The 14,743-nt window shown below is 42.0% G+C and overlaps 1 protein-coding gene across 1 annotated transcript in view; it reads left to right on the top strand.

The window, feature by feature from the left end:
* The first annotated feature begins 3,868 nt into the window (after positions 1 to 3,868).
* The window catches only part of tpd52 (tumor protein D52), a 207,150-nt gene continuing 196,275 nt past the window's right edge, over positions 3,869 to 14,743 (top strand). The window contains exon 1 of the mRNA XM_059983514.1: positions 3,869 to 4,039. Within this exon, the coding sequence (XP_059839497.1) occupies positions 4,021 to 4,039 (19 nt within the window). The 5' untranslated portion in view covers positions 3,869 to 4,020. The remainder of the gene's footprint in view (positions 4,040 to 14,743) is intronic.

Raw genomic sequence — 14,743 nt, 5'->3', positions numbered from 1 at the left:
CTCCTAATGGAGTATAGCTGCTGTAGTGCATTCTTTGTAATTGCATTAATATGTTGGGCCTAGAATAGATCCTCAGAGATGTTGACACCCAGGAACCTGAGACTGCTCACCCTTTCCGCTACTGATCCCTTGATGAGGACTGGTGCATGTTCCCTTGACTTTCCTTCCTGAACTCTACAAACAACTCACTGATCTTACTGATACTGAGAGGAAATTTTTTGTTGTGATGCTACTCAACTAGCTCATCTATCTCGCCCATGTATGCCTCCTTGTCACCATCTGAAATTCTGCCAACAATAGCTGTCATCGGCAAACTTATAGATGCCATTTGAGTTGTACCAAGCCACATAGTCATGGGTGTAGAGAGAGTAGAGCAGTGAGCTAAGCACATATCCATAATGTGCACCAGTATCAGTGAGGAGGAGATGCTATTTTTGATCCACACTGACTATAGTCTCCCAGTGAGGAAGTCAAAGATCCAGTTGCAGAGGGAGGTACGGAGGCTCAGGTTCTAGAGTTTTTTAAAATTAGAACTGAGGGTATGATTGTGTTGAATGCTGAACTGCAACCAATAAAGAGCAATCTGACATAGTAACACGTACAACAAGCTGGAGGAACTCAGCAGGTCAGCTAGTGTTTATGGAGGTTAAACAGCAGCTGACATTTCGGGCTAAGACGCTTCATCAGGATTGGAAAGGAAGGGGGCAGAATCCAGAACAAGAAGGTAGGGGGAGGGGTGGAGTACAATCTAGCAGGAAGGAAGAAAGGTGGATGGGTGTGGGAGGGAACATGAAATGAAATGATGCAAGAAGCTCAAAGGTGATTGGTGGAAGAGGTAAAGCACTGAAGATGGTATCCGATAGGCAAGAACAGTTGATCATGGGATAAAGAGAAGGAGGTGGGCAGCCAGACAGAGGTGACAGACAGGTCATACAGTTGGGAAAGGGAAGAGAAGGGGTGAGAGGGCCACCAACATGAAGGAAACAAAGGCGGGGAGGGGGAGAAGCAGAGGGTGTAGTTACAGGAAGTCAGAGAAATTGATGTTCGTGCCATTAGATTGGAGACCACCCAGACAGAATATGAGGTGTTCCTCCTTCATCTTGCATTATGCCTCATCATGGCAGTAGAGGAGGCTGTGTTCAGATATGTTGGTGTGTGGGAAGGGGAAGTGGGATTGAAATGGGTGGCCACCAAGGTCCCTGGCTGTTGCAGTAGACAGAGAAAAGGTGGTTGTTGAAGTGGTCCTCCAACATGTATCTAGACTCACTGATATTCAAGGCTTCCCAGCATATGATGTTATGAATGCATGAGTGGGGTTCCTCTCTGCTAAGTTTCAGAACTTCAACAGAGGTATTGCCTGGTCTCAAAAGTTACTAGTTTTTCAATTAGCATAAGAAGACCTTTTCAACTTCTGGTTGGTCTGGATGATAGAGAACCTAGAGAGGATATTTTGTAGTATGACTGAGTGAAGAGTGCAACAAGGTCACAGCATCCATTATCAAGGATTGCCAGTATCCAAGCCATGTTCTCTTCTTGCTACAGCCATCAGGAAGAAGGCACAAGAGCTTAGGTTCCACACCATCAGGTTCAGGAACAGTTATTACCCTACAACCATCAGGCTCCTGAACCAACGTGGATAACTTCACTGAAATAATCACTGAACATTGACCCACACTTTCAAGGATTCTACAACTTATGTTCTCAGTATTATTTATGTAACACCCTGGGAAAGGTTTCATGCTAATGTAACGGTTTCTCTGTAGCAGCAATGTTTGGGTTATGATTAGAGATAATGTGGAACGTGTGCCATCCAATGAGAGGAGTGTTGTTTCTTTCTTGTGTGTCTGAGAGGAGGTATTTTCGGTCTTTTGTCAGCGAGAGATAAAGAGAGAAGACGCGAGAGGAGTGAGCTGGTAGACCACAAGATGGAGTGGACTTGAAGTGATGGTCTGAGAGTCAACAATGCTCGGAGGAAATTGATAGGGAACTAATGGACGGAAAACCATGAGCTCCAATGTACACATTAGACTGTCTTGTTAAAATTGGCCCCTTTTTTTTGTTTTCTTTACTAACCCTATAGTCAAATTAAGAAGTATAAAGCTCAATCGTTTAATTGCATATGGTGTACTGTCTGTTCTTTCCCGATTTCTAACAGGGGAACACATCACACAGCATCCCCACAAATGAGATTTCACAAGTTTGGTGGGGCTGGAGACTGTCTTCCCTGAGACTAACGCCGCTGGCCGAACCTAAGGGTTACATTTACTATTACCCTTTTGTATCTGCACAGTTTATCTTATTTTGCACATTGCTTGTTTGTCAGTCTTTTTGTGTAGTTTTTCACTTATTCTGTTGTATTTCTTTGTTCTGCTGTGAATGCCTGCTTAAAATTAATCTCAGGGTAATATTTGGTGACATATACATACTTGAATAATAAATTTACTTTAACTTTTTGAGCACTTCCTTGGTGTTCTTTCTGATGGGTTCTGACTACTTTTTTCTTGACAATTTTGCCTTTATTCTAAGTTCTCAAGGGAAAGGATCTTCAGTGGTTGGGTTACAGGTAGTCTTACAGACAATAAAAAATCTGTACCACACAACCATCAGTTTTTTCTTTGGTTATGGGTTTTCTTTCGAACCTTAGCCTTCAGGTGCCTGTAGAACTGTCTCTTGTCATTTGGGGCACAGTAGAAATTCCAATCTAAGGATGTTTTGGTTGCACTTAACATGGCCTTACACCTCCTTGGCATTTTCATCAAACCAGTCCTAATGTTTTCTTGAGAGAAGCTGAAGGTTTATTCACAGGTCATAATTTGCTGGATTTCAAGACAATCTAGATGTTCTGCTTACCCCTTCTTCAGTAGGTTACATGGTCGGCGCAACATTGTGGGCTGAAGGGACTGTAATGTGCTGTAGGTTTCTATGTTTCTAACAGTGAATTTCTTGCAGTGGTCAGTTGAGCAGTCACTGGAACTTGTCGTGGCAGGGGAGATGCAGATACCTTTGCAATTTGTCTTCAGACACTCACATAGTCAAGCTGGAGGCAGAGTGTGGATTGGGGAATTGGGCGTATGCTTCTCAGCTTAACTTGATGAAGGTGAAGGGTCTCAGCCTGAAATGTTGATTGTTTATTCATTTCCATAGATGCTGCCTCACCCACAGAGCTCCTCCAACATTGTGTGTGTGTTGCTCAATTGAAATTATTTTGGCCAAAACACCATTCCACCTTTTCCAACCCCATGACGGAGGACCGTTTTTCTCTCTCTCTTTGTGATGCTGGTCAGGGTTTGTTCAAGGTTGGAGATGAAGATGAATTCCAGATGGATGTCAAAAGTTCATATCCCCAAATTAGAAAAAAAACTAAATGAACTTCTGGACAAAGTAGTGGTGGCAAAATTCTGAATACTTGAATGTTATCATGTGGGAAGTGCATAATCTTTCCGAGAAAATTAGCTAAAAAGAGTTGGATGATCTTTCCCTTTATATCTATCTTATGATCTTAATTTTGAAAGAAACGCATTTTATTTACTAATCATATTAGAGACAATCAATGGACTCGACAGTAACAGCATTTGGTTCAAATGCGTGACCTAATCTAGCATGCTTCACTCATTACATAAAAATTTAATGGGATTATTATTTTTTTACCGCTGATGGCAAGCGCAGTTTCGCCCCTCGATGCCCAACAACCAAGACTCGAGCGCACAGACGGACAGCCGCCACCCCGAGCGCGCTCTCCGCGTGCGTCTGCGCACCTCGAGCCCGGCGCGCTCCCGGCGGCGGAGCCAGCACGTGTTTGAGCGTGCCCGATGACGTGGACAAGCAACCGACGTCGTTGCAAAAAGCGGTTAACGGGGGCGGGGCGGGGACGGAGGTGTGGGGCTGAACCGAGTCCAGGAGGGAGGAGGGGTATCGCTGTCAGTGGAGGCAAGAGGGAGTGCGCGCTGCAGGGTCGGCCCGCTAGCTGGAATAGTTCCACATTTCCTTCGTTACCCGTGCTCGTGAAGAAACAAGGGAGGGATGGATTCTTCCAACGAAGGTAAGCGGACCCGAGCCGCGTTCATCGTGGAGTCGAGCGGCGTCGCCGTCTGATTCAAATCATTAAGGGGTGAATCCGAGGCAAATGCTACTGCTGCTCTTATTCCATCTTTGCGAGTGCTCCAGCCGAGCACATAGCTACCGTTCATTTTTAACGTCATCTTCACCTGCTTCACGATTTTACTTGGTGATTTAATTTGATTGCATAAAAATAAAATTAATCTGCCGAGGCTGCCATGTTCTGACCACCGCCCGAAGCCGTACCCTGAGGGGTGTTTGGCTTTTGTGATAACAGCTGGTCTATTAATTTCCATTCTTCCCCCCCCCCCACCCCCACCACCCCGTCGGAGCCAACGGAAAGTATTTCATTAGCAAGGACACTTGCAAGAGTTAAATTCGCCAGTCATGATTCGTTAGTACAGCTTAAAATAATAGTTGTAACATTTGTTATGCTTTAGTACGAGAAAAGAATGTTCTTAAACTTGCATTTAAGCACATTCAGTATTTGATAAATGGCTCCTTTTTGTAGATTATATGCTATTTCTATTCATTTGAATGTTTGCAGAAGAAGTACAATACAAATACCCGTTTGTGCAAGACAACAGGGTTTTGTTTACAAGGTAATCCATGTCCAGTAATTGCTTAGGTCTGAGTCACTTACACATGACTGACGTAGGACACCTGACTGATGTGAAGTATTTAGAAAATATGTAATTACAGTATTTGTGTTGAGCTCTTGTGCATATTGCATCTATCAGATTTTTTGGTGAACTGTTTTTTAAAGGGACATAATATACTTAACCAGAATGTATATAGTTGGCATAAACTGTTCATTTTGGCCCTCATCCAGCTGATTGGCAATATTTGTAGGTAGATCTTATTTGTTCTTAGAGGAGATTGATGTTGGTGGATGGAATTTTGTCTTCAGTTAACATTTTATATTTTTGCATAATTTATTACTGATGGGCCACAATTGGCCCACTAGATCATTTTGGCCTCTCTCCTGGGCTGCTAATGTCACTCTTGATCTTGTACTGCTCTGATTACTTAATGTGCATTTTTTCTTGAAAATTTGACAGCTTTCTACTAATTGACATTATATAAACTTGCCATTATTGTATGTTCAGTGCTGGTTGGAGTCACTTTGGTCATTCCAAGCTCTTCTGATTTGCATCTTTCAATGATTTGGTGATTATAAACGCTCTGCTCTCTAATCACCTGAGATTTACAAGAATAGTTAAGTAGAAAAGAAAGACAACTTGTGGTTAAACAAGTTAACACATACCATGTTCTTTTCTAGTGTAATACAAGTGAGAGAAGATATTCAATTTGCTAAAACATGTGTCATTATTATTGTTTATTACCAGGGACCAGATTACTGCACCTGAGCATAGGTCCATTATGCAAAGGGAAAGAGGGAGAAGAAGGAAGCAGTAGTGATAGAGGACTTAATAGTCAGAGGAACAGACAGGAGATTCTGTGGATGTGAACAGGACACCCAAATGGTGTGTTCTGTCTTAGGTGCTAGGGTCAGGGGCGCCTTGGGTTACGTCCACAGCATTTTGGAGGGGAGGTGTGCAGCTAGGTGTCTTGGTACATATTGGTGCCAACGACATGGGAAGAAAAAGTAAAGAGGTCCTGAAGAGAGAATTTGGAGAGCTTGGCAAAAAGCTGAGAAGCAGGACCACTAGAATAGTAATTTCTGGATTGCTACCTGTACCGTATGCCAGTGAGGGTAGAAGCTGGATTATTTGGCAGATAAGTGCGTGATTGCGAATCTGGCGCAGTGGGCAGGGCTTCAGGTTTTTGGATCATTGGGATTTTTTCCAGAGGAGATATGATCTGCACAAATGGGACAGGTTGCACCTAAACCTGAGGGGGTCCAGTATTCTCATGGGCGGGTTTGTTAGAGCTGTTGGAGAGGGTTCAAACTAATTTGGCAGGATGAGGCCCTGAGTTCAGGGGCTTGGGATAGTAAAAAAGCAAAGATAGCACGCAGTCAGACTGCCAGGAAGGACAGACACATGATAAGACAAAATTGCAGTCAGCAGGGTGAGTATCAGTGTATTAGGGATGCAGAATCAAAACGGGTAGCAAATTCGCTACTCCAGGTGTTATATCTCAATGCACAGAGTACAAGAAATAAGGTGGATCGGCTTGCTACACTATTACAGATTGTGAAGTATGATATTGTGGACCTCACTGAATCGTGGCTGAAGGATGGTTGCAGTTGGCAGTTGAATGTCCATCGTAACACATTGTATCGGAGGGATAGGAGGATAGTCGGGCGGTAGCTTGGCTCTACTGATAAAGAATGGCATCAAATCATTAGGAAGATGTGACATAGGATCAGAAGATGTTGTATCTGTGTGGGCTGAGTTAAGAAATTGCAAGGGTAAAAGGATCCTGATGGCAGTTATATACAGGCCTCCAAACAGTAGCTGGGATGTGGACTAAAGAATACAATAGGGAAATAGAAAAGGTGTGTCAAAAGGGCAATATTATGATAGTTATGGGAGATTTTAACATGCAATTAAATTGGGAAAATCAAGTTGGTAATGGATCTGAAGGCAGTGAATTTGTTGAATGCCTTTGAGACAGCTTTTTAGAGCAGTTTGTCATTGAACTGACTAGGGGATCAGCTATACTAATTTGGGTGTTATGTAATGAACCGGCGGTGATTAGGGAGCTTAAGGTAAAGGGACTTTTAGGAGGCAGTGATCACAAAATGACTGAGTTCAACTTGAAATTTAATAGGGAGGAAGTAAAGTCTGATGTAGCACTAATTCATTGGAGTAAAGGAAATTTCAGTGGTATGAGAGAGAGCTGGCCAAAGTAAATTTGAAGGACATGCTGGCAGGGATGACAGCAGAGCAGCAATGGTTTGAGTTTCTGGGAAGAATGAGGAAGGTGCCGGATAGATGTATTCCAAAAGCAAAGAAATACTCGTGGTAAAATAATACCACTGCATCTGATAAGGGAATTCAAAGCTAATGCAAAAGAGAGGACATAAAACAAAGCAAAAATTAGCAGGATGGTAGAGGATTGGGAAGCTTTCAAAAACTTACAGAAAGCAACTAAAAGAATCAATAGGAGAGAAAAGATGAAACATGAAAGCAAGCTAGCAAATAATATCAAGCTGGATAGAAAAAGCTTTTTCAAGTGTGTGTGTGTAGATATATATATATCTGAGATGAGAGTGGATATATATATCTGAGATGAGAGTGGATATAGGGCTGCTAGAAAGAGGTTGTAGAAATAATAACGAGGGACAAGGAGATGCCAGACGAACTAAAAGTATTTTGCATCAGTCTTCGCTGTGGAAGATATTAGCAGTGTGCCAGAGCTTGAAGGGTGTAAGGGAAGAGGAGTTAGTGCAGTTGCTATTACAGGGAGAAGTTGCATAAATCACCCAGACCAAATTAACTACACCCTAGGGTTCTGAAAGCTGTAGAGATAGTGGGGGGCATTCAAGAGTCATTGGACTCTGTGGGTTGGGGAAAGAGAAGAGGAGGAGGGCTGTGTTATCTGTTCAATCTATGCCCTTCACAATTTTATGAACTTCTCTAAGTTACCCCTCCCCCCAGCTTTGTCCACTCTTGAGGAACAATCCAAACCTGTACAATTTCTCAATAAAGCTCAAACCTAGTCTAGGCAACATCTTTGTAAATCATTTTTGCACCCTATAGCAATCATATCCTTCTTACAGCATGACATCTTGAACTGCACACAATAGTTTGTGTGGCCTAACTGATTTGGTATGACTGTAACCAGTAATCATATACTCAGTGCCTTTGCTGATGAAGACAATCAAACCATATGCCTTCTACACCATTCTGCCTACCTGTGTTGCCAGTTTCAGAGGTCCATGGTCTCCCTGTTCAATAGCATTCCCCTGAACTCTGCCTGGCTAATTTCCCAAAATGCATCATTTTATGGTTGTCTCAGTTAAACTCCATTAGTTGTGCCCTTGTCTACTTTCCCATTTGATCTGGGTTAGCTCCTTGATTCTATCCTGGACAACCTTCTGTTTATCTGTCACCAAATTTGATGTTGTTTGCAAACTTGTTGATCATGCCACCTAAATTCCCTTCCAGACGATTAAAATGTATGATGTGCACTGCACTTGTATTATAAAAAAACACATCTAATTCATAGCTTATCTCAGTTAAGTTTCATTAGTTGCACCCTTGCCTGATGAATGAAAGCCATTGAGGCAGGTTACTATGCTCTTTTTGGTACCAGTATGATTTGAAGCCTGCTTGAAGTAGGTTGGTACCTTAAGCCTGCCAAAGTGAAAGAGTGAAGATTTCAGTAAACACGCCAGCTAGTTAATTAGCACATGTCTTCAGTACTCACCAGATGCTTTCCATGGGTTGACACTCCTAAAGGATGATCTCATATCTGAATGACTTTATGGGGGCACACTTATCCACAAATGTCTTTTTAGGTCCATGATAACTGACATATACATTCAGGTCCTCTGAGTCCTTGAACGTGGCTTAGTTCACCAAGTCAAAGCAATCCTGTAGGATTGCCTCTTGTGACCACACTTTGTTGTCTTTGCTTCTGGCGCCTTGCCCTTTAGGCTCTGCCTGTACACAGCGAGAAGGAGGTCAGCCAGAAGATCAGATTTCCCAAAATGCAGTCTAGGAATGGGACAGTAGGCATTCTTTATGGTAGGCAGCAATGGTCGAGTCCTCTGGTGCTGCGGGTGAAATGCTGATGACAGTTGGGTAAAGACTTTTTCAAGCTAGCTTGATTGAAGTTCCTGGCAGGTGTGTGAAAGTTGTCAGGTGAAGGTTGTTTCTTGTTAATCATGATATTCAATACGCTGAGTACTTGTTTGACATCTGCCTTCAGTATGTAAACTGCTGTTAGATCATGGCAGAGAGTGCTCTCATTAAGTAGAACATTTGACACTTAATCATTAGATGTTCTAAGTCAGGTGTTATAAAAGTTAACACAGGACTACTGTCTGAGTACCACAATAAGTTTATCATGAAGCACACCCCACCATCTCTTCCCTTTCTGAGTGCTACAGTTCACTCCATCTGGTGGATTGAAAACCCCACGGACTGGAGTGTTGTGTTTGAAGTGTCGGGGTGAGCCAAGTGTTAGTGAAACAGGACTAACATCCCTCTGATACAACAATCTTGCCCTTAGGTTTCCAGTGACCACATTAGCCAGCACCATGCTAGGGAGAGCTCATTGCATACCCTGTCGCTTTAGAGTAGGGGTCACCAACCTTTTCTGCACTGCGGACTGGTTTAATATTGACAGTATTCTTAAGGACCGGGTTGGTGGGGGGGGGGGGAGATGTTAAACACGACCGGAATACAGCAATATTTGAAGGAGGTTCCTTATGTCCAATCTATTCTGCAATTTAGTTTACGTGGCTATCAGCACTTGCTTCTGTCCCACTTGCTCTCGCTCTTTTTCCACTCAAAAAAAAAACTCAACAGGTTTGTCTTTTAAGTGCAGGGTGCTTGGACTCAAAGTACCAAAGCAGTTTTGAGGGCTTTATTGCCTCATTAGACAGCCTCCAGGCCTGAACTCCAGCTTCCCGCCTGTCTGCCACCAGACGCCTTGGCCAGGTGCAGCTGGTCGTGGGTGGGGTGAGAGGACATAGTCAGGGCTGGAGGTCCCTGTTCCAGGGTTGTGGCGGTTGCAGTCCGGAGAGAGCGACCGAGCGAGGAGTGCCCAACCCCCCCCCCCCCCCCCCCGTAGAATCTATCGGCCGACAAAGGTTTGTTTGTCTCGAGGAATGACTTTCAGTAGATCGCAGCGAGCTAGCTGCTCTACTTGTGAAACCCTAAGCCCGAATTAGGTCGTCTGCGAATATATTAGCACTGGGTTCCCCACGAACATTTGGTGTGCAAAACAAGTTTAGAGGCGGCGCCCATCTGTTTGTGTTCCAGGCTAGTAGCAACAGCACTTCTCACTGGCTGCGCGAGGGTATCACTGCGTTTAGGCAACTGATGACCTTGCGTGCGTTCACGTTCAACAGTGGGCGTGACAGGGAATGAGGAAAGGTACAGCTGACTCATATTGTTTCATATCACTGAATTGTATCTTTTCCTCATGGCCCGGTAGCACATGCTTTACGGTCCGATACCGGTCTGTGGCCCGGTGGTTGGGGAGCACTGCTTTAGAGTCACCTGATTTAAATGCCACAGACCTGGATTTCAGTGGGGAGATTGACCTGATGGTGCATAGTCCTCAATGTACTTGCTGATATAGTGATAGTGATGACATAATCACCTAGGTTGAGTCTTTGAACATGGACCAGTCTACTGACTCTGTGTGGTTGTATAAGAACTCATCTATTTCCTCAGGGCAGTACTATATGATTTTCTGGCTGTATTCTTGTGTTGCAGCTTCTTTTTGTAAGCAGGGTGAAGGAGCACCACCTGTTTTCTAAAGTGTTAGGGGTGGGGTCGGGGGCTCAGTTGTTATCTTTGTTGTGTAGCAATAGTTAAAGATGTTTAGGGCCCCTGGTGGAATAAGAGACTGGTAGTATTTTAGTAATCCACTCTTGATGTTGCCCTAGTTGAAGTCACCAGCTTAAATGAAGAAGGTCTTGTGTGTATCCTGTTTCAAGGCTGTTGATCACAGTGCAGACTTTGCCTCCTTGTGGAATGGCCAGCTCTCCGAATAGCTAAAGTGAACTCTGTGGCAGCTGGTATGCATTGTGTAAATAAAATTGCTGCAATTACTTGGTCAAATCTAACAATACCTTCAAAACCTAGCAACATGCCAGCCAAGATGGTCGGGGCAACAGACATGTAGGAAATACCACTTCTAGGTTTCCCCTCAAGTAGCATTCCATCCTGACTTGGCACTATATCACTGCTCCTTTCATTGTGGCTTGTTCTAAACTGAAATTTCCTTTGTGGAAGTATCTTCATTAGAAAAACTGCAGTTTCACTTGGTTGTAGTTAGTGATGAGCAGAAAAATTCTAACTGTGCCTTTTCCATAATAAAAAAGTCAAAAATAGGTGAAAAGCAAGATGGAGTTATGAATTTTCATCAAAATTGGAGGAAAATTTCAAAGATTTATTTTTTGAAGATGTAGAGAAGGGTGTGCGGGGAGGGGACAGGTATCAAACTAGATAGTAGATTGGCATTAAGTACTTCGTCCTTCAAAATCTGTGTTTACATACTATTTACTTATGCTTTAAATATTAATTTTTACCTTAAAATCTGTTCACCTTTTTATTTGTAAGAGGTAGGTTCTAATTCGCTTTAGTTTATAGTTCATTGGAAAGAAGATTATAATGAAGGAAATTCTAAAATGAAGGATTGTACAGTATATCTTGAAAAGTACACAAATACTTGGCAGATGTCAAGATGTGTTGAATTTAAAAATTAAAGATTAACAATTAGCTGTATTTGCACATGTACATCAAAACATTGCAACATACAGTGAAATGCATTGTTTGTATCAATAATCACCACTCTCTGAGGAAGTGCTGGGGGCAGCCTACTAGTGCTGCCATATTTCTAGTTCTAACAGAGCATGCCCACAACTTAACTACCCTGTACTACTTTGGAATGTTCAAGAAGGTGGGAATACCTGAAACCTTGGTGGTCATGGAGGAGGACTGTATAAACTCTTTACAGACAGTAGAGGGAATTGCAGTCATACGTTTAATATGTATTGTGAAACTTTGAACATGATACTGCATGTTATTGATTTGCACTGTTGTGGCTACTGTGATTGGTAGATTATTTTAAGAATTTGGAAACCAGTTTTGTCTGACTTCAAAATAGCTTTGCTTAATGTGATATATCTTTTGCAATGCAATTTGATTTAAGTACTTGGATGCACTTATTGAGAAGTGTAGTAATTGCATAACATTTCGTTGAGTTTCAATGTCAGTGTTGTACTTTGTGTTATGCATTGTTAATATGAGGAAATCATGCATTGTGTTAGGAAGAATACACTGAAGTAGATAAACAAGCTGGGAGACATAAGCAGATGTAAAATGACAAAAAATTGGGAGCACAACATGAGATTGAAGGAATGAGTGATTAACTTTGGGGGAGTATTTCAAACAGATGTAGATTCAGTGTGTTGCTACAACAGCCCTTGATTGAATGAAATGGAGTCCTGGGGGGGGGGGGGGAGAATTGTGGTGGTGGGGAAATAGTGTGGTGAATAGTGAGGATTATTTAATAGAAGGTCTCAAGCTTTGTGAAGTAGTAGCAGAGGTTGATGCCTCTAGTATTGCATTTAGCTGCAATGCAAGTGGTATCTCATTTGTATAGACAAGATTAGTGAGTTTGTATTCAACAACGTATCTTTCAGTTTGTTGCCTAAAGTTCAAAGTAGCAGCTGTAATATTTGCTGACTGCACCTCCCTTTGTTTTGCAGAGCACAATGATAGATAACAGGAATTAAACATGATCACATGGGAACAACGTGATTGAGTTGAGTAGCTAATTAATCCTCTGTTTGTATCTCGTGATCTCTTTTATCTCTCAATCGCTCTTTGAAGCTACAAATGGTGTAAAGGTATAACCAAATCAATGATTTTGCTTTGCTTTCTTGTTTCCTTATAGCTGTGGTACTCACTGCTTTCCTCCAGGCCCTGCTCTTCAGTTTCTTATCTGATAAGACTACAAGACTTCAGAGAGTGATTTAAGCCATTAACAGCTTGGCCAGTACAATTTGTCCAAGTACCTAAATATTTGATTATTTTTTTCTCTCTCACTGTACAGAAGTGCAGTCATTTTGCTCTGTGGTTCCAGTCTTTTTATGTTCTGGTTTAATTGTCATTCATGAACACAGCCAAATGAAACAGCATTTCTCCGGGCTAAGGTGCAAAACTTAGTGCTAACAGTCACACACAACAAAAGACATGTATAAGATGGGAAGCACATAAAAAGATATCAATAAAATACAGTCACACAAAATATAGTCCAAGACCCTGAGTCCATGAATGTTGCAAAAATCTGCAATCAAGCACAATATAGCTAGTCTTCTGCTGAGCGAACACTGGGAGCAGCACTGATTTCAGTTTGGATGCCACCCAATACGGCCTTCAGTAAAGAACATTGACTCTGATGCCTCTCCTGGTGGCTGTAAACAGTTGACAGTGTGGCTTGAGACCTAGTCCTTGCTCCAACTTCACGTAGCTCACCCGCCACCTGCTAGTAAATTAGTAAATCGGACTTGTAGCATTCCACGTTACCAATGTCCAACAGGATCTTGCGATCACAAGAAAAATGACTAAGGTAGTCACTCCTTGTTAGACTGCACGCTGCCTCAACACACCGATATATGTAGCAGCACGATCTGGTCCTTCAGATTTTTTACCATTGAGCAACTTGCTGGTGGGGTAGACCTGTAGTACTTTTAAGTTCTTAATGTCCAGTAAGGTCTTGCGATTTGTAAAAGAAAAACAACACCTTTGGTTGACCTGTAGAAGCCGCTGCAATCGAATGTGCCACCACCTTACTAGAGTTTTGGAGGGCACAGACGGTCCACTATCAACAATATTATCAAATCTTTTTCCTGTGTTTGAGGAATCATCTTGTGCTCAGCTGCCTGACTTCAACCATATTTTGTTTTCTGTGTACAAGTTGAGAAAGCTAGTGGTGGGGTGGGTCAAAAGTGATTTTAATTTGTTTTAACTCTCCTGAAGCAAGGAAAGCTGCTTTCTGGGTGCAAGATGTCCTTTATGTATCTCTTGTTATTATTTAAAGCCTAAAACTTTGATTTATTCTAAAAGCAGCTTGGTGACATGTGCATCATTTTTTTGTCATTCATTTTAACACTTTTCTAAGTTCAAAGTAAATTTATTATCAAAGTACATATGTCACCATATACTACCTTGAGAGTCATTTTCTTACTGGCATTCACAGTAGAATAAAGAAATACAAAAGAATCAGTGAAAACCTACACAGATTGACAAGCAACCAGTGTGCAAAAGAAGACAAACTGTGCAAATACAAAATAAGTAAATAGGTAACACGGAGAACATGAGTGGTAGAGTTCTTGAAAGTGAGTAATTGGGTTGTGTTCAATGATCAGTTCAGTATATAGTGGTTTGTAGATCTAGATTCAGAGTTACATCGGATGGAAACAAGCCATTTGGGCCAACTTATCCACGATGACAAAGTGTCTGTTCATGTTCATCTCACTTGCGTGCATTTGGCTCAGATCCCTTTTTTGTTTGTCTACCTCTGCTATGTGCATGTTTTCATTGATTCTGTTGTTTCTTACTTTTCACTGTGAATGCTCACAAGACAATTAATCTCAGGGTAATGTATGGTAAAATATATATACTTTGAACATTAAACTTTTCCAATCCATAGGAGGTTCATGAGAATGATTCCAGGAATAAAAGTATTATCATTTGAACAGCAATTGAAGGCTCTGGTCCTGTATTTGCTGGAGTTCAGAAGAATGAGGGAGGATCTTATTGAAACCTATTGAATTTTGCAAAGTTAGATATAGTGGATGTGAAGTGGATGTTTCTTTTTGAGGAGTCTAGGACCAGAGGACACAGCTTCATGATGTACGTATGTTCCTTTAGAATAGAGACAAGGAATTTCTTTAGCCAGGGCATGGTGAATCTGGTATTTATTGCCACAGGTGGCTGTAGAGGCCAGATTACTGAGTGTGTGTAGGTGGAGGTTGATAAGTCCTTGATTAGTCACAGTGTGAAAGGTTGAGAAGGCAGGCAAATGGTGT

This window comes from Hypanus sabinus, chromosome 1 (genome assembly GCF_030144855.1).
Source record: "Hypanus sabinus isolate sHypSab1 chromosome 1, sHypSab1.hap1, whole genome shotgun sequence".
In the NCBI taxonomy this organism is placed as follows: domain Eukaryota; kingdom Metazoa; phylum Chordata; class Chondrichthyes; order Myliobatiformes; family Dasyatidae; genus Hypanus; species Hypanus sabinus.
The sequence above is the reverse complement of the archived record's forward strand: the minus strand, read 5'-3'. Positions and strand labels throughout refer to the sequence as shown.